Source organism: Cydia pomonella, unplaced genomic scaffold (genome assembly GCF_033807575.1).
Source record: "Cydia pomonella isolate Wapato2018A unplaced genomic scaffold, ilCydPomo1 PGA_scaffold_29, whole genome shotgun sequence".
Classification (NCBI taxonomy): domain Eukaryota; kingdom Metazoa; phylum Arthropoda; class Insecta; order Lepidoptera; family Tortricidae; genus Cydia; species Cydia pomonella.
Window position 1 is genome coordinate 487,023 of NW_026907864.1, and position 27,540 is coordinate 514,562.

Here is a 27,540-nt window from a genome sequence, read left to right on the forward strand (position 1 = left end):
TAAGGGCTATAAATTTCCAATTTTTTTTATTTCTTTTGTTGTTTGTATACTAATACTATGCTACATACCAAATTTTTGCTTCCTAGGACTTCAGGAAGTACCCCAAGGGTTTTATGCATCTGAATTTTTTAATGCTTAATAAGTCCACTCTATTGACATTATATCCCGAGAATTTTGATTATCTGGTATAATCCAAACCCAAGCTATGAGGGTTCAAAAAAACGACGAAGCGCTTTTAGAAAAGGTAGGCCATGCGCTTCGCTTTGCTCGTCTTGGCGGGGGCACTACCCTGCCCCCAGATTTATTTTTCCTATTGCGGCGCCTCCTCTGTCAATAGCATTCACTGCTTTGCCACTCGCAAGATACAAATAAGTGATTTTCAGACCTGATAGTTCTAAATAGAGAACAAACAAGTGAAAATAAACACTGTAAAATATTTTTTGGTCCGCCATGTTTACAAATGGAGTCCTTGAAAATGAATTATTTTTAACAGAATTTTATCACACTGACGTATAATCACAGACCTTTGATAGTTGTGACTATGTTACTTTAACATTGTACGTAACCTACAATCATTAGGTCAAGTTTTTAACAGTTTTATTTCTTATCAGTATCAATTCCTCATTTGATTTAGCACTCTCCTTTTAAATATTCCGGGATCAAATCAAAGGCGCATCGAAATTTACAAAGAAACCATACTATAGTTTCACAGTAAAAAATCATTCGCAAGGATTTCGTGCTTATTTCAATTCCTGTATAACGTGAAGTTTTCATCACTTTACCAAATAGATATGTACATCCCAAATTAAAATGGCAGATCACATTCACTTTTAAAAAACACAACTTATTGTCTTAATTGTTGCCACGCCACTCAAAGGAAATTGGGCGTCTCATTTATCACTCCTTGACCGAACTGAAATTGTAATACATTCATTCGTTCAATATAAATCGTTCACTGCGCATAACTGTCACCCATAGTTCTAATTGCAACTTAAGGTAATCGAGAGATCTCTTATGGATTCAATTTAGAACCAAAAATAGGCTGCAATTTTTCTCCTTTTTGGTCTATAGTGGGTCTATATGGGTTCTTTCCACCTATATAGAACTTAGTCATGGCTATATATTTCACTTAAGTATCTAAATAGATATGATATACGAGCTATTTCCCACCCCGTGTGCTACTTGGGTGTCGCTTGCAGCTTAGCCTTCAACTCATCATGAGCAAACTCCTGCAGCAACAAGCCTGCTTTGAAAGCATCAAGTCCCTGTGCGCCAACTACAAGAAAGACTCAGCGGACAGGAAAACTCGCGACTATTTAAACAAACGGCTGGCCAATCTCGACGCCTTATGGGATAAGTTCGAGAGCCAACATGGGGTCCTCGAAACAGAAATCGAGGACAAAAACATCACCTACTTTCAAGAAGACATCCACACAAAAACAAAAAACATGTACGACGTTACTAAGGCGGATATGCTAAACTTGATTCACAAGCTAACTGAAGCGAACAGTTCAGTACAATTCGACCTTACAGAGCGTCTGGAAGGAACGGAAACCGGAACCAGTGACGTCATTCAACTGTTAAGCAAACAAGAATGCAACTTCAAGGCAATCGACCGAGCGATGTCAAAAATTGCCATTACACCTAACAATGAAAAATGGGAATTAGAAGATAATCTTAATATCCTAAAATCAAAATGGACGGACATAGACAAACAACACTGGGAGATAGATGGCTTACTCAAAGGCGCTCATGAAACGTACTACAATATATTCACCGACATAGAAAACAGGTACGATTCCATGCGAAAAGATCTCAACAGCAAGATATGGACAACGTCGCATTATCAAAATTCAGCACCTCGCATTTCGATACCCGAATTCTCGGGAAACTACAACCAATGGATTTCGTTCAAAGATCTTTTCATAGAAACCGTCCACAACAATCCAACAATCAACAAGGCACAGAAGTTGCAGCATCTCAAAACTAAACTTCGTGGAGAAGCAGAAAGATTGGTCCAGCATCTCACAATTAACGCAGACAACTACAACTCATGCTGGGACATTTTAAATCAGCGTTATGACAATCGGCGCCTTCAATTTACTTCCTTTATGAACACCATGCTGAATTTGCCTACCATTCAACAACCAGATGCCTACAACCTGAAGAAAATGCATGACGTCATAACCGAATGCTTAAGTGGACTAACAAATATCGGCTTAGATACCACAACGTGGGATCCTATTATCGTTCATTTGATGACTTTGAAATTGGACGCATCCACACACAGCGACTACGTACGGGACCTCCAAGACCACAGGGAAGTTCCGGTGTTACACGACTTTCTCTACTTTCTAGAGAGCAAATTCATGGCTTACCATGGAAACCATGAAACGCGCTAAAAAGGATGTCACCACCCAACAGAAGCAAGCATCCGTGAAACCCTTCACTAAGGAATATCAAACCAAGAAGCCTAACTACAATAACTTTAACTATTTCAAGAATAACTTCAAAACATACCATGCAACACACGGTCAATGTCCACTTTGCGAAGGGGGGCACTCGCTGAGACAATGTCAGAAGTTTGTTGACCTGGATATACCGCAACGCAACAGCATGGTTGCGAAACTAAAGGTCTGCAAAAACTGTTTGTCCGATCACGGGGACAGGGAATGCAGATCTCAAAATACGTGCAAGGAATGTAACATGAAACATCATTCATTATTGCACAATAATAACATGAAGAAACAAATAACTTCTAAATATACAAAATTTCCCTTCGTACCAAAGCCATCAACTTCCACTCAACAACCAACGAGCCATCATATAGCAACAAATGAGGTAGAAGTCCTGCTAACTACGGTTCAGCTTCAACTTCAAGCAAGCAACGGGACATTTACAATGCTACGCGCATTACTAGATCAAGGCTCTCAGCTAAATCTCATAACTGAAAATGCCGCACAATTACTAAACCTACCCAGGAAGAAGCTAAATGGGACTATAACTGGAATCGGGACCTTAACCTGCAAAGGAAAAGCAGAGCTTAAGGGCAAGTCCTTGCATTCCGATTATACATTTCAAACAAAAGCATTTATCGTCCGCAAAATAACTAGGAACTTACCTAACTCCACATTCAAGAAAGCAGACTGGCCGCACATACAAAACTTAAAACTAGCGGACCCTGACTTCGACGTGTCGCGCCCCATAGACCTGCTACTCGGGGCCCACGTTTACGCTGACGCCCTCATGAACGGGCTAATAAAAGCTGGTAAAAGGGCTCTAATTGCCCAACAAACCCAGCTAGGTTGGATTATCAGTGGAAGCCTGACAACTCCCACCTCACCCAGCTGCCACGCAGCCTTAACTAACATGGATGAACTTACCAAATTTTGGGAAAATGAAGACATCTCGCAAAACGACGCGGATAGGTCTACGGACGATAAATGTGAAGATTACTACCAGCAAACTGTTAAGCGGGGCCCCGATGGAAAATACATTGTGAAAATGCCACTAAGCGCAAAATACGAAAAAAAGCTGGGAAATTCAAAACAAATAGCGATCTCTCAGTTTCTACAACTAGAACGCAAACTGCAAAGGCAACCAAAACTAGCCCAAATGTATCGGGAATTTATGAAAGAATATTCCGATCTGCAGCACATGAAGCCTTCAAATTCATCCTCAGCACAAGACTGTTACCTTCCGCATCATGGGGTGTTGAGGGCAAAAGCATCCACCACAAAGTTAAGGGTTGTTTATAATGCATCACAAAAAACCAGCAGCGGCTATAGCTTAAATAGCCTCCATGAAACCGTTAGGGTGAGGTCCTGGTGTCGAAGAAAACCACGGATTTTAATACACTTTTAATAGTAAGAAAACACGCCAGATATAAACTCAAAATAAGTCCAGAAAACAACATATGTAACCGAATATCACGTGATACATTTTTGCACGACTACGTGCGGCCCCGTCCGAGGATGCATGCAGACTGGTGGGGCGCAATGATGTTTTACTTAGGTAGCAATTTGCCTATGCAATTTTATATATAGTTATACAGATACATTTGGTTTTAACAATATTTGTGAGCGCGTCGCTAACATAGCCCACCCCTAGTGCGAAGCACTATTCTACAATAGGCACAGGAGCGACGCGTGCCGCGGATCGGCGCAGCACTCCTCTTTGAGTGGTAACCTCGACGACTCTGACTCGTCCATCTCGACCTGGAAAGACAGTTTTTACAATACCTCGTGGCCACACGTTTCGTGGCGAATCAGGATCCACTATCAAAACGAGGTCACCCTCGCGCAGGGGTCTCTGATCCTGCTGCCACTTCTTACGAGGTAACAGCAAGGGCAGAAACTCCTTCAGCCAACGGCGCCAATACATATCGGCGAGCCTTTGCGCAGTCCGCCACTTTTTCCTTAGGTACAGATCGGAATCGTCAAACTCTCCAGCTATAGGTAAATTCGCAGAGGAGCCCAATAGAAAATGGTTAGGGGTAATTGACTCAGAACTACCAGGTTCGACTGACACGTGTGTCAAAGGCCGACCGTTGACCATATTCTCCACTTCGGCCAGCAAAGTCAATAAAACTTCATCTTTTGGGGCGCGTTCCTTAAGGATGACGCCAAGCGATACCTTTACCGTCCGAATTAGGCGCTCCCAAGCGCCACCCCAATGAGGAGTCCTAGGAGGAACAAACGTCCACTGGGCGCGATTGTTGGCCGCCTCTTTTTTTAAGTCCTCATTATTTATTTCCTTAATGGCGTTTTTTAGTTCGGTGTTAGCTCCCCGAAGGTTTGTGCCATTATCCGAAAAAAAATTACTAGGCCACCCACGCCTAGATGCCATTCTTCGAAGGGCTAATATCAGCGAGTCCGTGGTAAGAGAATGCACGACCTCAATATGTATCGCCCGAACAGTAAGGCAAGTAAAGAGAACGCCATAGCGTTTCTCACGGCGTCTGCCGACCACTACCTCCATTGGACCAAACAAATCTAATCCACAAAATGAAAAACAGCGCTGATGATGAGCTAAACGTGCTGCTGGCAAATCACCCATTCGTGGAATCAGCGGCTTAGCCTTTCTCAATCTACACAGCATGCAACGTGATGCAACATATTTAACGGTTGGACGCAATCTCAACAACCAATATTTTTGTTTGAGGTCGTTGACTACTGCCTCCTGGTTCCCGTGCGCGGCCTTGACGTGCTGATGGCGCACCAGGAGTCGCGCCACCGGATGCCGTCCGTCAAGGATAATGGGCCTCTTTGTCGCCAGCGGCACATCCTGCGCGGCGTCAATGCGACCACCAACGTACAATAGACCTTCGTCACCTAAATATGGAGTCAATGTCAACAACCTACTATCGCGTTGCATGTTCTTACCATTTTTTATATCGGCGATCTCATTGGCAAAGGAGTCCATCTGTGCCTGCTTTAAAATCAACAGCTCCGCCCGGGCCATCAATGAGCAGTCGTCATGGGTAAGTTTCTTACATTTAAGTATGAACTTAAGTACAGCAGCCGTTGACCTAAGTAGCCGAAGCCAAGAAGAAAATCGTTCCGGATCTGGAATGGGTAAGTTACACGACATATTTTCCTGTGTGTTTACAGTGACGTGCCCAGAAAATACCTCGATTGCCTCAGGTTCAAAAAGGTTAAGCGGCCAGGACCTTTCGTGTGAGTACAAAAACTGGGGACCCTTAAACCACTCATTCATAAAAGATTCGTAATTGAAAACCTCTCTAGTCGCAATATCGGCGATATTTAATTTTGTAGGCACATAACGCCACTCCGATATATTCGTAAGGCTATCGATCTCACCCAACCGGTTCGCCTCGTACGCTTTGTAAACGCGCGTATTATTATTTAGCCAGTGCAACACGGTAGACGAGTCGCACCAGAAATAACGGCGCGCGGCGGATAACTTATGTTCTCTTCTTATGGTGTCCGCCAAACGTGCAGCCAGCAATGCCGCCTGGAGCTCAGCACGAGGGACCGTCAAGGGTTTAACCGGCGCGACGCGACACTTACTGGCTACAAATGCGACGTATATTTCGTCATCCTTTATCCAGCGAAAATAAGCCACCGCACTCATTGCCTTAGTAGATGCATCGCTAAAAATATGTAACGATAGGTTTGTATAACCATCAGTAGTAGTTGTAATATTATTTTGTATCACCTGTGGCGGCGTAGCACCCGTAGCACTGATGCCGGACGCAGCGCAGGTACTCGCTTGCGTCACAATGTTCGTAGCGGGATAGCGTAGACCATCTACGCGGCAGACCGCGACGGCAGATGCATTCTCCTTCGCGCTCCCACTCCCTGCGCTGCGTTGGTACCATCTAGGTATGCGAATCTTATCAACTACCTTGAGTAGTTCGATCCATTCGCACCACTTTTTATAAATACCATCAGGAATGTCATCATCCCAAGAAATATTCAGACGCCACGTGTCCTGAAGCATAATTCGACCCTGTACTGTAAAAGGCGATAAAAACCCGAATACATCAAATATCGACATAATAACGCGTAACATAATACGTTTTGACGGCCTTTGTTTATGTCGAATTATACTATCAGGGATGCGTTTAAGCGAGACGTCGAAACCTAATTCATCCTTACCTGGGAACCATAGAAGCCCAAGCGCCCGCTCGCCTTGGAACTGCTGGCCGACTTTGAACTTTACCGCAACTGTGCCTAAAGTCTCTTTTGGAATGCTATCGAGAACAGCGATGCTATTACTTGTCAAGTTGCATAACTGGAAACCACCCGCTTTGTGTATGTCAGTGACATTTTTAACCATTTGGATAGCTGTATCTTCGTCAGGGAGGCTCTGTATATAGTCATCGACATAATGTGAATTTACGATCGCGTCGACCGCGGCGGGCATAGATGACTCATATCGCGAAGCATTTTTATTTTTTATAAATTGTGCAACAAAGGGTGCGCAATTTGCTCCAAATATTAAACTAGTCATAACGTATGTCTTAACTGGTTCCGTAGGCCTGCTTCTCCACAAGAAGCGTAGGGCGTCCTGGTCCTGGGGTTGAATCTTAACGCGTAAGAACATGTCTTTTATATCGCCGGTTACGCCTACGCTATGTTCGCGAAAGCGTAACATAATACCTAGTAAAGAGTTAAGTAAATCCGGACCTTTTAACAGGTAATCATTTAGGCACAACCCTTCCGATGTGGCCGCAGCATCAAAGACCAGACGCAAGCGTTTTTGTTTACGTTGTCAACGCCGAAATGTGGTAAGTACCACGTCCTTTGAGTACGTTGAGTTTCCTTCAGTTCTGTGGCGAAATCATTATTTAATAAATGATCCACGCGTTCGGAGTACCTTTTAGAATAACCAGGATCTCGACTCATTTTCCTCTCGATGCCTTTAAGCCTATTCAGAGCGCTCGGGAATGAGTCCGGCATCGTACAGTTGGGGTCCTTCCAGGGCAAGCCTACTTGCCAGCGCCCGTCGACGAGACGAGCGGTGCGCTCCAGCTGTTCGACGGCCCGCACGTCATCCACGTTCTGTCGCGGCTTACCTGATATTCCAAGGGCGTCCAGCGCGAATCCGCGCTGCACCTCCTCGTGAAGGTCCCGTAGCGCTTGCTCCTCGCGGCCGCACTCACTCACGAACAATACCGCCGCGCTCTCTTCGCGCTCGGCGGGGGCGTCGGCGGCACGCGTCGCTCTCGTGACGCGCATGGGTCCATGTATACACCACCCCAGGGGAGACAAAGTAGCAGACGGCTCATTTTTCTTACCTAAGATAACTTTTAAAGGCACTAACAAATGGTAGTTATCTTGTCCTATAAGTACTTCCGGCTTTAGATCATTATCATTACACAAGGAACTTGCAATATTTTTTAAATGTGAATATTTAGTACAATCGGTAAATGATAAGCTATTCGGAGGCAAACTTAACTCGGAAACACTTTTTGCTTTAATGGAGTGAACCTTATTGTCCTTACCAGAAAGTTCAAATTTCACCACCATACTGTCGCACGTTATTTGATTATCTTTCCAAGGTCCTTTCACGCGCATTGTTTCCCGATGACCGCGGAGTCCGGCACGGGCAGCTAAGTCAGCACTTATCATTGTTACGCAAGATCCGTCATCGAGTAACGCACTACAGTTTATCACTTTACCGTTAGCCGTATACACACGTATAGGGACCACTTTAAGGAACACTTTGCAACTACTCGCGTTGATGTTTGTAACAACCTCCGCCGTCGGTGGGTCCGCGCCTGCGGCGGGTTCCGCCGAGTGCTCCTGGGGCGCGGCGGGCTCCGCGGCAGCGATAGGTACCTCCCGGGCCGGCGCGCGGTCGCTAGGCCGTCGCGCAGTGATGTTGTTTACAAAGTGAAGTAGCTTGTGATGCGCTTGCCCACAATTATCCTTATCGCACACTGGTGCCGGGCAGGTTTCTCGGTTGTGGCGGGAATCTAGGCATTTGTAACAAATTCCATTACGTTTTACGTATTGCCAACGTACCTTGCGAAGGGCCTTTCGGAATTGTTTACACTCTGATAGTTTGTGTTTTGATCCGTGGCAGAAATAACACTTGTCGGCATTATCTTGCTCAGATTGCAGGAATACATGTTGCGGGCGCGGGTTCTTATCGTAACCTTTTGTTTTTACGTTGTCAGCACGTTGACTCATAGTATAAATGTTAGAAGTAGTAGATATACGTATAGCTTCCGTATTCAAGAAGTCTGCTAAAATATCCAAACGTGACTTCGAGCTAGTTTTAATAAGAGGAAAGCTATAATCCGACCACTTAGATAATAGAACAGTAGGTAATTTAGATAAGATTAGCGGCACTAAGCTCATGCCCTGTAGGTATTCTTCACGACCCACTGACCTTACAGCTTCTACGAAGTTCTGCACCTTTACAGAAAATTGCACTATATCCTTTTGGTATTCTGAGGAGACAGGTTGGATCCTTTTAATATCTTGCATGAGCTTAGAAATAATGCAGTCTGGATTACCAAATCGTAGCTCCAGCGTTTCCATAATACGTTCAGGCGAAGTTGCACTGATGAGCAGAGCTGAGACTGCATCTTTTGCCGCTCCACGCAGACATTTACGAAGCCTCCACAGGTTTTCTTTGGGGCTAAATTGGCACACTTCTGTCGACTCCTCATACGCCCTTTTAAATTGCAGCCAATCTAACGGGTCTCCGCTAAACTCAGGTAAGTCTCGGGGTGTGCAGATGCGGCTCAAAAGGTTAGTGTTAGGTTTGTTCTGGACAGAGGCAGCGGCTAGGGTCTGGACTGTTGCAGCGAGCATTTGGATCGTGTCGCGTGAGGTACCCGCAACGGGCTCATTCTCAGCCGGAATATGCAGCTTATCCAACTCCTGCTGGCTTTTCTCCATCCAGTTCTCGATGTTTTGTGTGCGATCCTCCTTATCATGTGAACTGTATACTTCCTCCTCCTCTTCCTCTTCCTCTAAGTCGGCTAGGTCTGCCTCTAGCTCTTTATCAATAAGCTGCATCCGAATTTCCGCTTTTTGCTTTTCCGCTTCCAACAACAATCTTTTCTTACGTGCTTCGATAGATAATACCGAAGATCTTGATTTTGATTGTGAAAGCGAGCGCGCACGGCGCGACTCGTGTTTTATAGCACTACCCGCCGCCGATCGTTCTGTACGATGACTCGTATCTTCTGGAACTTTCTTTGTTTCTTGTTCGGCATGAACAATATTTTCTTCACCTTGTTCTTGGTTTTCTACGCGCTCTTTGCGTGTAGCCCTCCGTGTCTTCATTTTTGAAGTATGAGACATCAGATCCGGTTCGAAGACCACTGAAACCGTTAGGGTGAGGTCCTGGTGTCGAAGAAAACCACGGATTTTAATACACTTTTAATAGTAAGAAAACACGCCAGATATAAACTCAAAATAAGTCCAGAAAACAACATATGTAACCGAATATCACGTGATACATTTTTGCACGACTACGTGCGGCCCCGTCCGAGGATGCATGCAGACTGGTGGGGCGCAATGATGTTTTACTTAGGTAGCAATTTGCCTATGCAATTTTATATATAGTTATACAGATACATTTGGTTTTAACAATATTTGTGAGCGCGTCGCTAACACTCCAAGAAAAGGGTCCTAACCTACAAAGGGACATTCAAGCCCTGATACTAAAATGGAGGTCCTACAAATACGCCTTTTGCGCTGATGTCCAAATGATGTACAGATGCATATGGATCTCTGAGGACCAACAACTTCTTCAGAAGATAATATGGCGAAACTCGCCTTCTGAAAAACTTCAGGAATACCAACTCTGTACAGTAACCTACGGCCAAAAATGTGCAGGTTGGTTAGCAACAAGAACACTCAAGCAGTTGGCCATTGACGATGGTCACAAACATCCCGAAGCTGCCGAAACACTAAAGAACGAATTCTACGTTGACGACCTCATCAGCGGTCGCAACTCAATCGAAGAAGCAAAAGAACTACAGAGCTCACTAATAAGCCTTCTCAAAGGTGGAGGTATGAACTTACGAAAATGGTCAGCTAACGACCCAACTTTGCTGGAGGATCTAACCAAAGATCAAATTTCAACACAAATATACGACTTCAAACATGAAGAATCTATGAAAAAATTAGGACTTGGCTGGAACCCAAGCTCGGACACGTTCCTACTCGGCTGGGAACTACAAAACGACACAGCGTCAAACTTAACTAAACGGACTCTACTGTCTGAAATATCACGCCTATATGACCCATTAGGCTGGTATAGTCCTGTCACCGTGACGGCAAAACTAATATTCCAAAGGGTTTGGACCAGTAATATTTCATGGGATCAAATTCTGCCTCATCAAATCCAAGAAGATTGGATAAAACTTAAAACGGAACTACAACTACTAAACAAGGTTAACCTAAACAGATGGATCGGCGGAACATCAAAGCAAATCGAACTTTTAGGGTTCTCTGACGCAAGTGAGAAAGCGTTTGCCTGCGTCATTTACACTCGCGTTAAGGATGACAACGGGAAGCCGCGAACAACTCTACTAGCAGCGAAAACTAGGGTTGCCCCCATATCGCAAAAAACTACTCTACCAAAATTAGAATTATGTGGAACCCTACTACTAGCCCAACTCCTGAAGAAAATTATATGGAGAAACCTACAAGACACCTTAGAAAAATTAAAGGCAGCAGACAGTGTTTTCTAACACTATTTACAACCCTCATAAGCATATGCACACTTATATCAGGGTCACACGCCTCCGGCAGCATGCCGAGCTCAGCACATATTATAAACATTGAACCCGAACGGCCCATATACTACGACACAATCGGCAAGGTACAAGTGATACATGATGAATGGACACTACTTATGTATTACAACCTAACTAACTACTGGGAAGGAGTTCGTCGCATTGAAATTTACCTGCACGGAGTGGAAAACTGGTGTCAGAAGACAGACCCCAGATATTGCAAAACTACACTCAACCAACTATACCACGAGATAGACCTCCTCCAGTACTACAACGCTATATTGCTTACCCCTCACAAACATCTAACTGACAGAAAGAAAAGAGGACTTGTCGATGGGGTTGGATACATAACTAACAGTCTATTCGGAATCTTGGATCAACGATTTGCTGAAAAATACGAAACCGACATAGAAGCAATACATACCAATGAAAACTACTTACTTGAACTCATAAAAAACCAAACATCCATCGTTGAGCTAGAAAACAAGATTTTAAAGAAAAATGAAGTCAACATTCTTCAACAGTTTAACGTTATAGAAACATTTATGAACCAAACGAATATAAACCTAGCCAAGGTTGAGTCAGCAGTAGAAATCGCCATGGCTACCAGCTATTTTAACTCCGCAGCTTTGTCGGCATATTTACTTATCAACAATATGAAAAACATGCAAGAAATGCTCTTCAACACATTGACTGACGTCTATAAGGGCCATATCGACGTCCACTTAGTCACGCCGGTTAACCTAATCGATCAAATGAACATTATCGCGGGCAAACTGCCCAGAACTATATCGTTACCTGTTAGCAACATACGAGAAGACATCAAGGACCTATATAAACTACTATATGTTAAAGCTCGAGTAACGGACAGTTATTTCTTATTCGAACTACACATACCTCTGATTTCGGATGAAGACTACACATTACATCGTGCCATACCTCTACCTGTAAAAACTACCCAAGGCACTATCATCGTGCAGACGAGCACCAGTTACATAGCCACTAACTTTCAGAAAAATACCTACATATCCTTTAGGGAAGAGGACCTTCAACAATGCGTCCAACTAAAGCTCGACAACTTTATATGCAACAAAAACGTACCAGTGTTTAGCCTTCACCATGAAAATATCCCATGCGAAGCAAAACTAATAGGTCATCGAACGAGCACACCGTGTGACATAACGCACACGTCCTGCAAGGACGCCTGGATCGAGTTACACTCACCGAACACTTGGCTTGCTATATGTTGCAAGACCTGCTCATTACGAGCCATTTGTGACGAAGACGTGACGTCACACACTATGACGTCATCCGGAATAGTCACTCTAGCACAAGGTTGTGTACTACAATCTAAATATTTAACTATTCACTCGCTAAATCACTACAACAGCAAAGTGAAGATGGACTACTATATCAACGTGCCATCAGTAACGTCATCAATTAATAAGATTGCAAATCTAACCTACCATAACATACCGCATCTATACTATACGGCAAACAATGACGCGGACGTCAAGGAAATACACATTTACACATTTACACTTACACATTTTCCTATACCTATATTATATTTATACATTTCCTAAACTTATATACACACCTACGTCAATATCGATAAACTGTATCGACTATCGATACTATCGACCTCACCTCCGCCCTAGAGAAAACTGGTCTTGTAGCTAGGCCCGGCGTTCGCGCAGCAGAGGTCAGTTGACAGTCATTGCCATGATACGACGCGGAACGCATGTCTCCTTTGCTGCGACCTTATTGTTTTGCTTTTCGCTTCCCGCTTGTTTACGTTACCTATTTCTATCTTCTGAACTGTTCTACTTCTACTTTAAAACTGTGCCTGTGTGTTCTACCCTTCTGTGCCTTCTGTATTGCTTGTGTATGGACTTTCCGTGTACTTTAATGAAGTATACCACTTGAACTGTAAGTCTGCATTATTATTTACGAGATCCCAGTGGATAGTACATAACCCTGACCATACAACCATACTGGTGACCCCAAATATGAGCCAAGATAGGGAATTTAAAGATGCACTCGGTACGAGTGAGGCATCCGGAAATAGTGCGGGGACAGGGTCGACAGAGTTGATAGAATCGACAAACGTTTTTAAGGTTGGAGTGAAAGTGCCACCGTTCTGGGCAGAAGAACCGGAGATATGGTTCGCCCAAGTAGAGGGTCAATTTCAAAATTCTGGTATCACCAGTGACGTCACAAAATTCAATTATGTGATTTCCCACCTCGACAACCAGTATGCTCGCGAGGTGAAGGACCTTATTATCAACCCTCCCGCGTCACAGAGATACGACAAGCTTAAAACCGAGTTGATCAAGAGACTGGGTATTTCCAATGAGAGGAAGACCAAGCAGTTGCTGATGCATGAGGAGCTCGGTGACCGCAAACCTTCGCATTTCTTCCGGCACCTGAAGGACCTGGCAAGACCTGCAGTACCAGATGATTTTATCAGGTCTATTTGGATGACCCGCCTTCCTCACGGTGTGCAGATGGTGCTCGCGGGCCAGCCATCTTCGGCTTCGCATGAAGACGTCTGCGACCTAGCTGATCGTGTCAACGACTTGGCCAGTTCTTCTCCGAAAGTAGCCGCTGTGGGTAGCGGAGCTGCGAGTTCAGTTCCCAGCGATATTGCCAGAGAAATCGCAGAGCTAAGGAAACAGTTCCAGCAGTTCCAGGCATCCGCATTGGGCAGGAGTAGCAGATCCAGGGCGCGCGCACCTCCAGGCAAGCGTAACGCATCCAGGCAACGATCCCAGTCGAACTATCGCAAATATCCTCTCTGCTGGTACCACGGGAAGTTTGGAGACCAGGCCAGCAAGTGCGTTCGACCATGCGACTTCAAGCCGGCGGAAAACGAAAGGGGCAGTCGATAATGGCGACTGACGATTGCCCATCGACATCTACTGGTCGCCTGTTCGTCACCGACCGCACTTCAAAGACGCAGTTTTTAGTCGATACTGGAAGCGACCTCTGCGTCTATCCACGGTCGGCGCTGTGTGATCGTCGTTCTAGGACTGGGTATAATCTGAGCGCTGCAAATGGTTCTAATATTGCTACCTACGGCTATTTAACTTTAGATTTAGATTTTGGCTTGCGCAGATCTTTTGTATGGCGTTTTGTAGTGGCTGATGTTACCAAGCCAATCATTGGTGTAGATTTTCTTAATCATTATAATCTGCTAGTAGATTGTCCCAATAAGCGCTTGATTGACATGTTAACTTTAATAGCTGCCATCGGCACCACAGCCAATTGTAAAGACGTATTTTCCGTTAAAGTCGTAACTGGCGAGTCCCGGTATCACAAAATTCTTGACGAATTTCCCGAAATTACTCGACCAGCTGGCAAACAAAACACTAACATACCCCATAACACAGTCCACCATATACGCACGACACCAGGTCCCCCAGTTTCCTTACCACCCCGTCGTTTAGCTCCTGACAAGCTGAAAATCGCCCAGGAAGAGTTCCGGATTATGCTGGCTTGTGGTACAGCCAGGCCGTCGGAGAGCTCTTGGTCGTCACCCCTCCACCTGGCCCCGAAGAAGGGCAACGGATGGCGGCCCTGCGGAGATTATCGCAGCCTAAATGCTCGCACAGTGCCTGACAGGTACCCGATTAAGCACATCCATGATTTTTCGTATGATATAGCTGGTTGTAAAATCTTTAGTACACTAGACTTGGAAAAAGCTTACAATCAGATACCTGTCAGTCCCGACGATATCGCGAAAACCGCCATCACGACCCCCTTCGGGTTATTCGAGTTCCCGTTTATGACGTTTGGTCTACGCAATGTGGGTCAAACGTTTCAACGGTTCGTCGACGAGCTTACCAGGGGCCTCGATTTTGTATACGCTTATCTAGACGACTTCCTAATATATTCTAGGAGCGAGGCAGAGCACGAGGAACATCTGCGCGTAATCTTTGCTAGGCTGAAGCAGTACGGCATGCTGGTAAATACCTCAAAGTGCGTCTTAGGAGCTCAAGAGGTAACATTTCTAGGGTACCTGATTTCAGCCACCGGATGTAAACCCCTCGAGTCGAAGGTTCGGGCAGTCATGGACTTCCCACCACCAACTAACATCAAGCAGCTACGGGCCTTCTTGGGCATGATCAACTTTTATAGGAGGTTTCTTCCTCGAGCAGCCGAGATACAAGCCCCGCTGCACGCACTGCTGACAGGTTCTGTGAAGGGATCGCAAGCAGTCAACCTTACTGGAGATACGTTGAAAGCATTTCAAGCCTGTAAGGAGAGCTTGTCGAATGCAGCGATGCTGGCGCACCCTGATTGCACTGCAAATCTAGCGGTGGTCACGGATGCTTCCGACAAGGCTCTTGGTGCGGTACTACAACAATTTAAAAATGGCGCTTGGGAACCGCTAGCCTTCTTTTCCAGAAAGCTCAGCCCCTCTCAGGCCAAATACTCGCCCTACGACAGAGAGCTATTGGCCATATACGAGGCGGTAAAATATTTCAGGCACATGCTCGAGGCTCGTCACTTCACTGTGTACACTGACCACAAGCCAATCAGTTTCGCCTTCCATGAAAGGAAGAGTAACTGTTCGCCTAGGCAGTATAGACACCTTGACTTCATATCTCAATTCACGACAGACATCCGCCACATAAGTGGCAAAGACAACGTAGTCGCGGATGCGTTGTCGCGAATTGAGGAACTAGAAGCACCTGTAAGCCTCGAGACAATAGCCCAACACCAAGCCTCCGACCCCGAACTTCAACAGCTCCTGCATTCCTTCATCACTGCATCTGCAGAAACTTTATGTTCCTGGAAGCCAATCCCCTTTGTACTGCGACGTCGGTACACTGGCTACCAGGCCTTACGTACCTAAGTTTCTACGGAAGAAGGTCTTTGATAGCCTCCATTCCCTAAGCCATCCTGGTTGTAGCGCTTCGGCGAAGCTAGTTTCCGAGCGTTTTGTCTGGCCAGGTGTTAAAAAAGATTGCAGGGAGTGGGCGCGTTCCTGCTTGCCGTGCCAGCGAGCTAAAGTCACCCGTCATGTGACTTCCTCGCTGGGCACTTTTAACTTACCGCGCGCCCGCTTCAAACAGATCCATATAGACCTGGTCGGGCCTCTCCCGCTTTCCCAGGGCTATCGGTATTGCCTCACAGCAGTAGACCGGTTTACTCGCTGGCCAGAGGCAGTGCCGATAGAAGATATCACGGCAGAAACCGTTGCAAAAGCACTGCTGTCCTCCTGGATTGCTCGGTTCGGCTGTCCTACAAGCATTACAACTGACCGTGGCCGTCAATTTGAATCGGCCCTATTTCAATGCTTAGCTAGGATGGCCGGATTCGAGCATAAAAGGACGACAGCATACCATGCTGCTTGCAACGGTATGGTGGAATGGTTCCACCGTCAGCTGAAAGCGGCTATCGTCTGTCATGCAAATGACAGATGGACTGAGTCGTTGCCGTGGGTCCTGTTGGGAATACGTACATCCTTCAAAGAAGACCTGCAAGGATCTTCGGCTGAACTGGTTTATGGAGAGCCATTGAGACTCCCCGGTGAGTTCTGGGAGCCGAGCGCTGGTACAACTTCGGATATATCCGACTTTTCCGCCAGACTCAAAGGCTACATGGAGAAGCTACGACCTGTTCTTGCTTCACGACATTGTAAGCCCAAGGTATTTGTACACAAGGAACTGGAAACCTGTAGTCATGTCTTCCTTCGCGATGACACTATTAGAGGTTCCCTCACTCCAGCTTACTCCGGCCCACATAAAGTACTCGTCAGAGAAGACAAAATTTTTAAAATTCTTCTCAATAACAAGGAAGTGACAGTGTCCATTGACCGGCTCAAGCCAGCTTTTATGCTTGACAATGTCAAGGACACTACCGCTCCTGTGACAGAATCACCTCAGGTACCTGAAACTAAAAGAACTCGTTCAGGCCGTACAATACAATTTCCTGATTATTATCGTCCCTGAGGGACTCTGGTGGGGGGTGGTGTAGGTACATATACACATTTCACATTTACACTTACACATTTTCCTATACCTATATTATATTTATACATTTCCTAAACTTATATACACACCTACGTCAATATCGATAAACTGTATCGACTATCGATACTATCGACCTCACCTCCGCCCTAGAGAAAACTGGTCTTGTAGCTAGGCCCGGCGTTCGCGCAGCAGAGGTCAGTTGACAGTCATTGCCATGATACGACGCGGAACGCATGTCTCCTTTGCTGCGACCTTATTGTTTTGCTTTTCGCTTCCCGCTTGTTTACGTTACCTATTTCTATCTTCTGAACTGTTCTACTTCTACTTTAAAACTGTGCCTGTGTGTTCTACCCTTCTGTGCCTTCTGTATTGCTTGTGTATGGATTTTCCGTGTACTTTAATGAAGTATACCACTTGAACTGTAAGTCTGCATTATTATTTACGAGATCCCAGTGGATAGTACATAACCCTGACCATACAACCATAGAGAAAAAATTAAATTACGCAAGGGATAAGGAACAAAGCCTTCCTACAGCTCTCACTACCCACGACATTCATCAATATACCATATGCTACCTTTTGCTGGCCGCAGCTGTCTCCGCTGCCATTTTTTGGAGGGTGGGAAGGTGCTATCCCAACTTGTGCGCACTAAGGAAGCGCAAGCAATGCTCAAGGCAAGCAGTGGAACCGCACTACGAGGATATCGAGCTTCGGCCGACACCAAGGGAGAGGCGCCAACCACAAGTCAGAGCAGAATCGACAAGCAGCCCCAGCGAACACCTCCCCACCAGCGGCAATGTGGGATTCAACCTCGATTAATTTAGATTTAATGGTTGTTAAGGCATACCTAAACCGCATAGAAACTGGCGGCGGCCTGTGACCTTCAGCCTGGCCGCGCCTAGCGACCCGTGCGCTCATCCCCGGCTGCGATGCACCTACGTCACATACATGTTATCGCGTCATGTCACCAGCAGCCAATGAGAAGCATCCATCGCGTATATGTCGTGATCGGCAGCCAATGGTGTAGCCGCTCGTCATCCCTGCGCGCACCAATGAAGACAGAGAATGACACTCACATTTCGATCTCTCACCGAACTACCACGTAGCTTATACGTACTTTTATTTTGCTTTTTTTATATAACGTTAATTAATTCATAACTATGTAGAAAATCCCGAATTATATAATTAATTCGAAGAACCCGCTGCCTTCGTCATTTCTACAACCTGCCATCCACATCAGCGCAAATCCTGGCCATCAGCCCCAACGTATGTCTATACGCGCAGACATAAATTTTGAACCATCGAGACCGGATATCAACCAGCCTTGGATACACGGATTGGATGTGAGAACGCATCGGCAGAGTGCTGTAACGACCTGAGTCATCGGCAGCGGTGAAGATCTTCGGTGAGACGAGCCAGCTTACCTTTCCTACCTTTCCCTTTTACGCTTGCGTCATACCGTGCTTTTCTCAATTCCAGTGTTTGTGCTTTCGTTGTGACCCTATCGCACGTCGTCGAGTCGACCTTCGCAAAAGTCTGCAAGCAGCCCGCATCAGCTTTACCGCTAGCTGCCTTGCTGTGCTCGACCGTGGTGGTGATTGCAACTGTGAGTACTTGGCGCCTGCCTTTATTCGATTCGCAAAATGACTGGCAAAGATGATCTTGTGTTTCACGCCGCGTTAGGTCCTAATCAAGAAACGGACTTGGAAAAGATAAAACATTTAAGCCGTAGGCGAGGTTCCGTAAAATGTAGGCTAACTAATTTCAAAAAGTTTGTCAAAACGTTTGAGGGTTTAATTTTGTCCGATACCCAGCGCACAGAGCTTAATTTACGCATGCAGGGAGCTCGGGGTATTTTCGATGATTTTACTGAAATTAATAATCAGCTAGAAATTTTAATTCCCGATAGCGAAATGGACTCACTTTTTCAAGCCAGAGAGGCATTCGAAAGCGAATATTACGCGATTTTGGCTGAAACTCAATGTATGGTGAAATGCTCGGAGAAAGCTAACGAACCTAAAGTGCAAGCTTCGAATAATTTAGCCCAAACAGTTCGTCTCCCCGTCATTTCTTTGCCAACTTTCGACGGATCTTATGAACACTGGTTACAATTCCGTGACACATTTGCGTCTTTAGTACATAACTCGCAAGAAATAACCAGCATTCAAAAGTTCCATTATTTAAAGTCATCGCTCAAGGGTAATGCGCTTCTTGTTATCGATTCACTTGAGTTTTCGGCAGATAATTACACGATTGCTTGGGAATTGCTATTGAACCGGTATGACAATAGTAGATTGCTAGTGCACAATCACGTTAAGGCCTTATTTTCTATACAATCGCTTAACAAAGAATCGCCGGCACTGTTAAGAAAGTTATTAGATACAGTTTTAAAGAATTTACGCGCTTTAAAACTGCTCGGCGAGCCCACAGAAAGTTGGGATACACTAATTATTTATTTAGTTGTCTCTAAATTAGATTCCACCACCGAACGTGAGTGGGAGCAATATAAAAACACTTTATTACCAGTGTCGAACGAAAACAAAGCCGCGCTTAAGGTAGATGATTTGCTTAAATTCATTCGCGACCGCGCCGATATGTTAGAAACCTTATCGGTTACGCACAGCCGGTCTAACACTAATAGCACTTATCCGCAGCATGATGCTAAAAAATCATACACTCATAACGCGCACACGGCTCCAAAGGTTCACTGCAATATTGTTACCGAAAAGTCCGTCGACAAATCTCACTCCAAACAAACACCAAACAAAAAATTATGTTTTATGTGCAACGGTAAACATCCTTTGTACTCGTGTCAAGCATTTATTGACTTAACTTTGCAAGATAAATTAAAGTTAGTTCGCGATAAAAGTTTGTGTGATCACTGATAATAATATCGCACACGCACAACACGTATTGCAGGTATCGAACGCACACATAGACGAAGACGTATACGCGCGATTGTCTTCGAGGCGACCTGTAATGTTAGCAACTGCCCTAGTCGAAATTCCAGATAATTACGGTAATTATCATAAAACGCGAGTGATTCTCGACAATGGGAGCGAAGGTTGTCTAATTACCGAAGCGTTGTGTGACAAATTAAATCCGCAATCGTTACAGTCCACTGAAGAATTAAACGGTATCATGAATTTAGCTACACATAGTTCGCGAGTATGTGAAATCGAAATAAATTCACTTGTTACCAATTTCAAGGCGCGATTACAATGTAGGGTTTTACCGCAATTAACCTCATCATTGCCTACGTTTCCGAGCAAACGTAATCAATTCCGCATTCCAGATAACGTACGTCTGGCAGATCCTAACTTTTATGAAAGTCAACCCGTTGAGTTACTTATAGGAGCTGACCTATTTTGGGAGCTCCTCGAAGGTCAAGTTGAGATAACTCGCTTAACAAACGGGGCATTTTTAGTAAACACTAAGTTAGGATGGATTGTTTCTGGACCTGTTTCCTCTAATACGCGCAACACGAAGCCTATCAATTGTAATTTTACGCAATCTCTTGACATGCCATCATTAGATAATCAATTACGTAGGTTTTGGGAAATAGAGGAGGTGCAGGCAAACAACAAATCGCACGATTCGCGCAGCGAAGAGGAAATTGCATGCGAAGACCATTTTGTCAAAACAACCACCCGTCTCGAGGATGGTAGGTTTTGCGTGCAACTTCCTCTCAAAGAACCTCCCGAATCTCTCGATGACTCATTCGCGCAAGCAAAAAGACGCTTTATGTCGTTAGAAAAACGTCTCAGTCGCGATCCTATATATAAAGGCATGTACAGCGACTTTATAAAAGAGTATCTCGCGTTAGGTCATATGAAACGAGTATATACCTACGGAACCCCTAACTACTTTCTGGCCCACCATGGAATTTATCGTGAACATGCACAAAAAACACGTCTTAGAGTCGTTTACGACGCTAGCGCCCCCACGACCAGTGGCAAGTCGCTGAACGACATACAACGCGTAGGTGCACCTATTCAAGGCGATTTGATTGCCATATTGCTGAGATTCCGCGAAAATAGGTTTGTTGCATGCGCCGACATAGAAAAACATTATAGACAAGTTTTAATTGACGAATCTCAACGCGACTTACAACTTATTTTATGGCGCGATAATCCCTGCGACGACCTTGACATATATCAACTGAGCACCGTTACATACGGCACGGCGGCCGCTGCCTTCCTCAGTTGCAGGTGTCTCAAACAGTTGGCGCTAGAATGTAATGACCCCGAAGTAGCTAGAACGATTAGAGACGATTTTTACGTAGACGATTTTATCTCTGGATCGTCTACAATTCCCGAATTGCTACGAATTTGTGACGAAACCGCGAAAGTTTTAAGTTCTGCTTCCCATTACGAAAATGGGTTTTTAACTTCGATTGTACCGATCAACGTTATAATGATGATACATCAAAGGAATTATCATTAGGCGAACACGCGCATAGTAAGACTTTAGGTCTCGGTTGGTACAACAAAAGTGATGAATTGTTCTATCATACGCGACACGAGTCAAATCCTAAACCTGTCACAAAACGCATAATATTATCCACGGCATCACAGGTTTTTGATCCGCTCGGATTATTAAGTCCGATGATAATTATCGCTAAATGTTTATTACAACGGTTGTTTTTATTAAAGGTGGATTGGGACGCAGCGGTTCCCGATGACGTCACGCAAGCCTGGCACCGCTTTTTAAACAATCTAGCTATTTTACCTAGCATTCGCATACCACGTCATGTTATGTGCAATGACCCTATATGTATAGAATTGCATATATTTTCAGACGCAAGCCAATTAGCTTATGGTACTTGCGCCTATGTACGAACGATTGATAATAAATCAACTGTTACCGTCCGGTTGCTATGCTCAAAAAGTAAAGTGGCCCCAATTTCGCCTCCGTTGAGTACGCCTCGATTGGAGATGTCCGCGTGTTTATTGGGCGCTAAATTATATAATAAAATAAAAGAATCGTTCCGCGCAAAATTCAACCGAGTAATATTTTATACCGATTCAACAATTGCGTTAAGTTGGCTCCGAATGCAGCCTAATTTACTAAAACCTTTCGTACAAAATAGGGTTGGAGAAATCCACGAAATAACGAAAGAACATTCGTGGCATCACGTTAGCGGCAAGTGCAACCCGGCCGATTTGGTTTCTAGGGGAGTACAGTTGGACGCACTTCGCACCTCCAGTCTCTGGTGGACCGGTCCCGACTTCCTTCATGACATTAATTATAATGCTCAGAGTGTCGATCCGTCATTGTTGCCAGACGAGTCCCAGATACCCGAACGTAAAACTAATCCTATGACTAGTCTGGTATGCAACGAAAATAACAACAATAACCTATTTACATTCGACAGGTTTTCTCAGTTCAACCGTATGCAACGCGCGGCCGCATATGTACTTCGCTTCATTCATAACGCGCGCAATAAATATGCACGTCGAACCGGTGCGCTCACTGTAGATGAACTGAGGGAATCTGAAATAATACTCTCGCGCTTATCGCAATTGGAGTCATTATCGGATGTTCACAATGCATTGACAAAGAACAAATGTATCGCAAAGGGTTTCTTAGCCAAATTAAATTTGTTCATTGACAATAACAAGTTAATTAGAGTCGGAGGACGGCTTACAAATTCTTCTAGGTTTCATTACGATAAGAAACACCCGATATTACTTTCTAGTAAGCACCATTTTACTGTTTTATTGTTCCGATATGAACACAAAAGATTATTGCACGCAGGACCGCAGCATATATTGTTCTCGCTTCGCGAGGCCTGGTGGCCTGTAAGCGGAAGGAATTTAGCTAGGAAAGTGGTACACAGCTGTGTTGTTTGCGTTCGTTTTAAGGGTAAAACGCTAACTCCTATTATGGGTAATTCACCTTCAGAGCGATTAGAACCCGGGTTCGCGTTTGTCAATTGCGCTGTGGACTACGGAGGTCCATTCTACATTTTAAACCGCAAAGGTCGGGGAGCCACAACGTTTAAGGCGTATTTATGTATACATATTTATATGCTTTGCTACACGCGCAGTTCATTTAGAGTTGGTTACCGATCTCTCTTCAGATGCTTACCTACTGGCGTTGAAAAGGTTCATTTCGCGTCGTGGTAAACCTTCAAAAATATATTCAGATAACGGACGGAACTTTGTAGGTCTTATGAATGATTTTGCAAAGTTTTTAAAATCATGTTCAGGCGAAATAAGAGAATACGCGAATTCGCATAAAATTGAATTTATTATGACACCACCTTATGCTAGTCATTTTGCCGGTCTGGTTGAGGCTGGTGTTAAGAGTTGCAAGCATCACTTGCGACGCGTGATAGGTGATGTTAAGCTAACTTACGAACAGTTTAGCACGATTTTGACTCAATGCGAAGCTATCCTGAATTCCAGGCCTTTGAGTCCTTTGTCCTCAGACCCGCAAGACTATACCCCTTTAACCCCTGCTCACTTCCTCGTTGGACGTCCGCTGACAGCTCCTGCGTGCGCTGACCTCAACGACGCTCCCGTACACCGTCTGACACGATACCAGCGAGTGGAGCAAATGCGACAACATTTCTGGGCCAGGTGGTCGAAGGAGTTCATATCCGAGCTGCAGGTCAGAACAAAGTGGACGAGGAATATGGACGACCTCAAGGTGGACACTCTCGTCTTGATCAAGGAGGACCATGCTCCGCCCCTCAAATGGAGCTTAGGGCGAATCACCAAGACTTTCCCGGGTAAAGACGGCGTCTCCCGAGTGGCCGATATCCGCACATCCCGCGGCACTGTACGCCGAGCCTTTTCGAAGATCTGCCCGCTACCTACGCATGATGACTAACTTCACCGTCTCATTGGAAGTTGACTCTTCCAAGGCCGGGAGCTTATGTTAAGGCATACCTAAACCGCATAGAAACTGGCGGCGGCCTGTGACCTTCAGCCTGGCCGCGCCTAGCGACCCGTGCGCTCATCCCCGGCTGCGATGCACCTACGTCACATACATGTTATCGCGTCATGTCACCAGCAGCCAATGAGAAGCATCCATCGCGTATATGTCGTGATCGGCAGCCAATGGTGTAGCCGCTCGTCATCCCTGCGCGCACCAATGAAGACAGAGAATGACACTCACATTTCGATCTCTCACCGAACTACCACGTAGCTTATACGTACTTTTATTTTGCTTTTTTTATATAACGTTAATTAATTCATAACTATGTAGAAAATCCCGAATTATATAATTAATTCGAAGAACCCGCTGCCTTCGTCATTTCTACAACCTGCCATCCACATCAGCGCAAATCCTGGCCATCAGCCCCAACGTATGTCTATACGCGCAGACAATGGTCAACACTATTAAATATTACAACTTACCTATCCAAAGAACGTAGCAGTAGCGCACACACACACACACACACACACACTAGAATTGGCAAGAATTTGAATTAATCGCCCCGTTAATTAAGTTCACGCACGTCCAAAAAGCCCCACAGCCAGTCAAAGTCAAGCGGGGCCCAAATGACGAACCAGAACAACTGGCTGGGCTACAATTCAAACTCCGCGCCGTAAAGAACACCATCCGGGGCCGTGAAGGACAGTTCTCCAAAAAATCTCTCCCCAAGCTCCAATGCAGGAGTTTGGAGAGTGATAAAGGGATGACCCTCGGGAGTTATAAAACAAGATTGATACACCATCCCATAACGAGGATGGTCATAGCGCACCCGCGAGTAAAGGAACTGCAACCCGTGGCGCTCGGCAAACAAGACACTGCGCGAGCGAACATGAACAAGGGTTGCTACGGACTCCATGATGCCAAAAACCGTACTATGGTTAATCTGCCATTAAAATAATAATGAAAATATAAAGACCACCCAGAATGCAATATGAAACCAATAACAATAACCTACTAAACTAACAGAATCCCAAAAAAGGGGGATCTCCATCATCCTTACTAAGTGATAGTGATATAATAGCTGACAAGCATTATTATCAAAGAGAATTATTGTCAAATCTCACACCTACCTGTAGAATATAAGATTAAAACTCGAATGCACATTACATATTAACAAAGCACTTTGTAATTATAAGTAGGAAATCTAAGATTATAAATACTATTGTAACTTTAGCTATGTGACCTTTAGGTTAGGTTAATGTAGCACTATCCAGATTGTTTAATGTAATATTATCCATGTAGCCCTTAATTGGTTAAGCCATTGTAACTTAGATCCTATTTCGGGTATCCTTAACTTCCTTTTGGGGTTGCCAGTATGTACAGTCTCATTACTGTACATGCTTACGTTGCGATAAACTATAGCGTAAGCCCTACGTGATGCATACGTCATGTGTCATTAAGAAAATAGAAAATAGATTAATTAACGCACAATAGAAATGTCAAGGGTATGAATCATCTAAGAAATTATAATTATATTTAATATTGTTAAATGTCACCTAAATGCCATGCACGTAGACAGCCACTATATAAACCCTGGTTTTCCTCAATAAATCGTTCAGTAACCATCCAACCTTCAGTGTATTATTCTTTGTTAAATGTCACCTAAATGCCATGCACGTAGACAGCCACTATATAAACCCTGGTTTTCCTCAATAAATCGTTCAGTAACCATCCAACCTTCAGTGTATTATTCTACCTCCGCCACCAGCGCTACCAGTCGCATCAAGCAAGTGTAAGGGCTAACGGCCCCTACATTTATACTGTTTAAGGAACTCTTTAATCTAAGATTTTAATATTTTTATTGTTGTACTGTTTGAAGCCGGTGAACGGTAACTAACGCTAGTAATGTTATAGATTTTTGGACAGTTTTTAGGGTTCCGTAGCCAAATGGCAAAAAACGGAACCCTTATAGATCGTCATGTCCGTCTGTCTGTCCGATTATGTCACAGCCACTTTTTTCCGAAACTATAAGAGCTATACTGTTCAAACTTGGTAAGTAGATGTATTCTATGAACCGCATTAAGATGTTTACACAAAAATAGAAAAAAAAACAATAAATTTTGGGGGTTCCCCATACTTAGAACTGAAACTCAAAAAAATTTTTTTCATCACACCCATACGTGCTGGGTATCTATGGATAGGTCTTTAAAAATGATACAAATACAAATAATTTATTTATAACGCCAAGTTACATGTCATGTTCATGATGGTTTTCATATCATTAGGTAATTAATTAATTTTATTCAATTTAATTATTACACATTTAATTTAAGTATCTACGCTTTATACAAGTGACTAGATTATAGTAAATGAATAATATTTATATGTTAGGCAGATCAAAGAATTCGTCTATGGAATAGAATGTATTGCTAAGAAGCCACTTGCGCAATTTCAACTCTAAGGTCACCGCAGAAGCTGCATCCTTTTTTATTTCATCCGGTATTCTGTTGTACACTGCCGGGCCGACGACGTACACCGACCTTTCGGATTTGCGCAGCTTGTGTACGGGGGTGACGAGGAGGTAGGCGAGCTTGTTACTGCGCATCTCGCGGGATGGGTTTACGCCACGTTGACGGAACGTACTCAAGTTGTTGTGCGTGAAGAGAGCTATCTGGTAGATGAACTCGCAAGGAAGGGGCATAATCTTGAACTCCTTAAATAGCTCTCTGCACGATGCATCGTCGGGCAACCCGGCAATGGCGCGCACCGCCCGCTTCTGCATTCGGAAAGCTCGCCCGGCGTCCGCGGCGCGTGCCCACAGTTCCACGCCGTAGGTGAGGAGACTCTGGACAGTCGCATAGTAACACGACAATACTACGTCGCGCGAAGCCGTGCTCGCTAGACGACGGAGCGCGAAGCATGCGCGCCCCAACTTGGAGCAGAGCTCTTCTATGTGGTGGTCCCACTTTAGGCCACTATCGACATGAAAGCCTAGCAGCTTTGTCGTTTGGACCATCTGCAGCGCTGTTTGCTGGTCAGTAGTGACCCGGGATGTGCCATTAAGCTGGAATATGAGAAACATAGTTTTTTCCTTATTTAATGCCAGACCATTTAATTGGAACCACCACTCCAGTCGCTGAACTACTGAATTTAATTTTTTCTCCAGCTCCTGTGCCGTTTTCGCACTCACAACGGCGGCCACGTCGTCGGCATACATATATATTTCCGCATCGTGAATGACACTAGGCAGATCATTGAGTAGCAGGCTGAAAAGGGTATTTGATAAACATGAGCCCTGTGGAACGCCCATCGTATTTATCATTTCGGTCGATTTAACCCTTCCGTTGTCGCCGACAACCTTTTGCGACCGATGTGACATAATAGATGTCAGCAAGGACAGGACCGGGCCACGCATGCCATAGAAATTTAATTTGTCGG

The 27,540-nt window shown here is 44.7% G+C and overlaps 4 protein-coding genes and 1 long non-coding RNA gene across 5 annotated transcripts in view; 2 read left to right on the forward strand and 3 right to left on the reverse strand.

Moving 5' to 3' along the window:
• The window catches only part of LOC133533958 (uncharacterized), a 240,208-nt gene that overhangs the window by 166,912 nt on the left and 45,756 nt on the right, over positions 1 to 27,540 (forward strand). The gene's annotated exons all lie outside the window — the stretch shown is intronic.
• LOC133533953 (nuclear pore complex protein Nup205-like) overlaps positions 1 to 27,540 on the reverse strand; it is a 149,826-nt gene that overhangs the window by 35,771 nt on the left and 86,515 nt on the right. The window lies entirely within an intron of this gene.
• Positions 4,095 to 7,122, reverse strand: LOC133533947 (uncharacterized). The gene has a single exon (XM_061873037.1). The coding sequence runs from the start codon at positions 7,120 to 7,122 to the stop codon at positions 4,120 to 4,122; it is 3,003 nt and encodes a 1,000-aa protein (XP_061729021.1). The 3' UTR covers positions 4,095 to 4,119.
• Positions 7,173 to 9,788, reverse strand: LOC133533949 (uncharacterized). The gene has a single exon (XM_061873038.1). It carries the CDS (start codon positions 9,786 to 9,788, stop codon positions 7,173 to 7,175), a length of 2,616 nt encoding a protein of 871 aa, XP_061729022.1.
• Positions 21,822 to 24,464, forward strand: LOC133533950 (uncharacterized). The gene has a single exon (XM_061873039.1). It carries the CDS (start codon positions 21,822 to 21,824, stop codon positions 23,343 to 23,345), a length of 1,524 nt encoding a protein of 507 aa, XP_061729023.1. The 3' UTR covers positions 23,346 to 24,464.

Coding starts and splice junctions, on each gene's coding strand:
- LOC133533947 (XM_061873037.1), bottom strand. CDS start 7,122: ATGTTACGCTTTCGCGAACATAGCGTAGGCGTAACCGGCGATATAAAA.
- LOC133533949 (XM_061873038.1), bottom strand. CDS start 9,788: ATGTCTCATACTTCAAAAATGAAGACACGGAGGGCTACACGCAAAGAG.
- LOC133533950 (XM_061873039.1), top strand. CDS start 21,822: ATGATAATTATCGCTAAATGTTTATTACAACGGTTGTTTTTATTAAAG.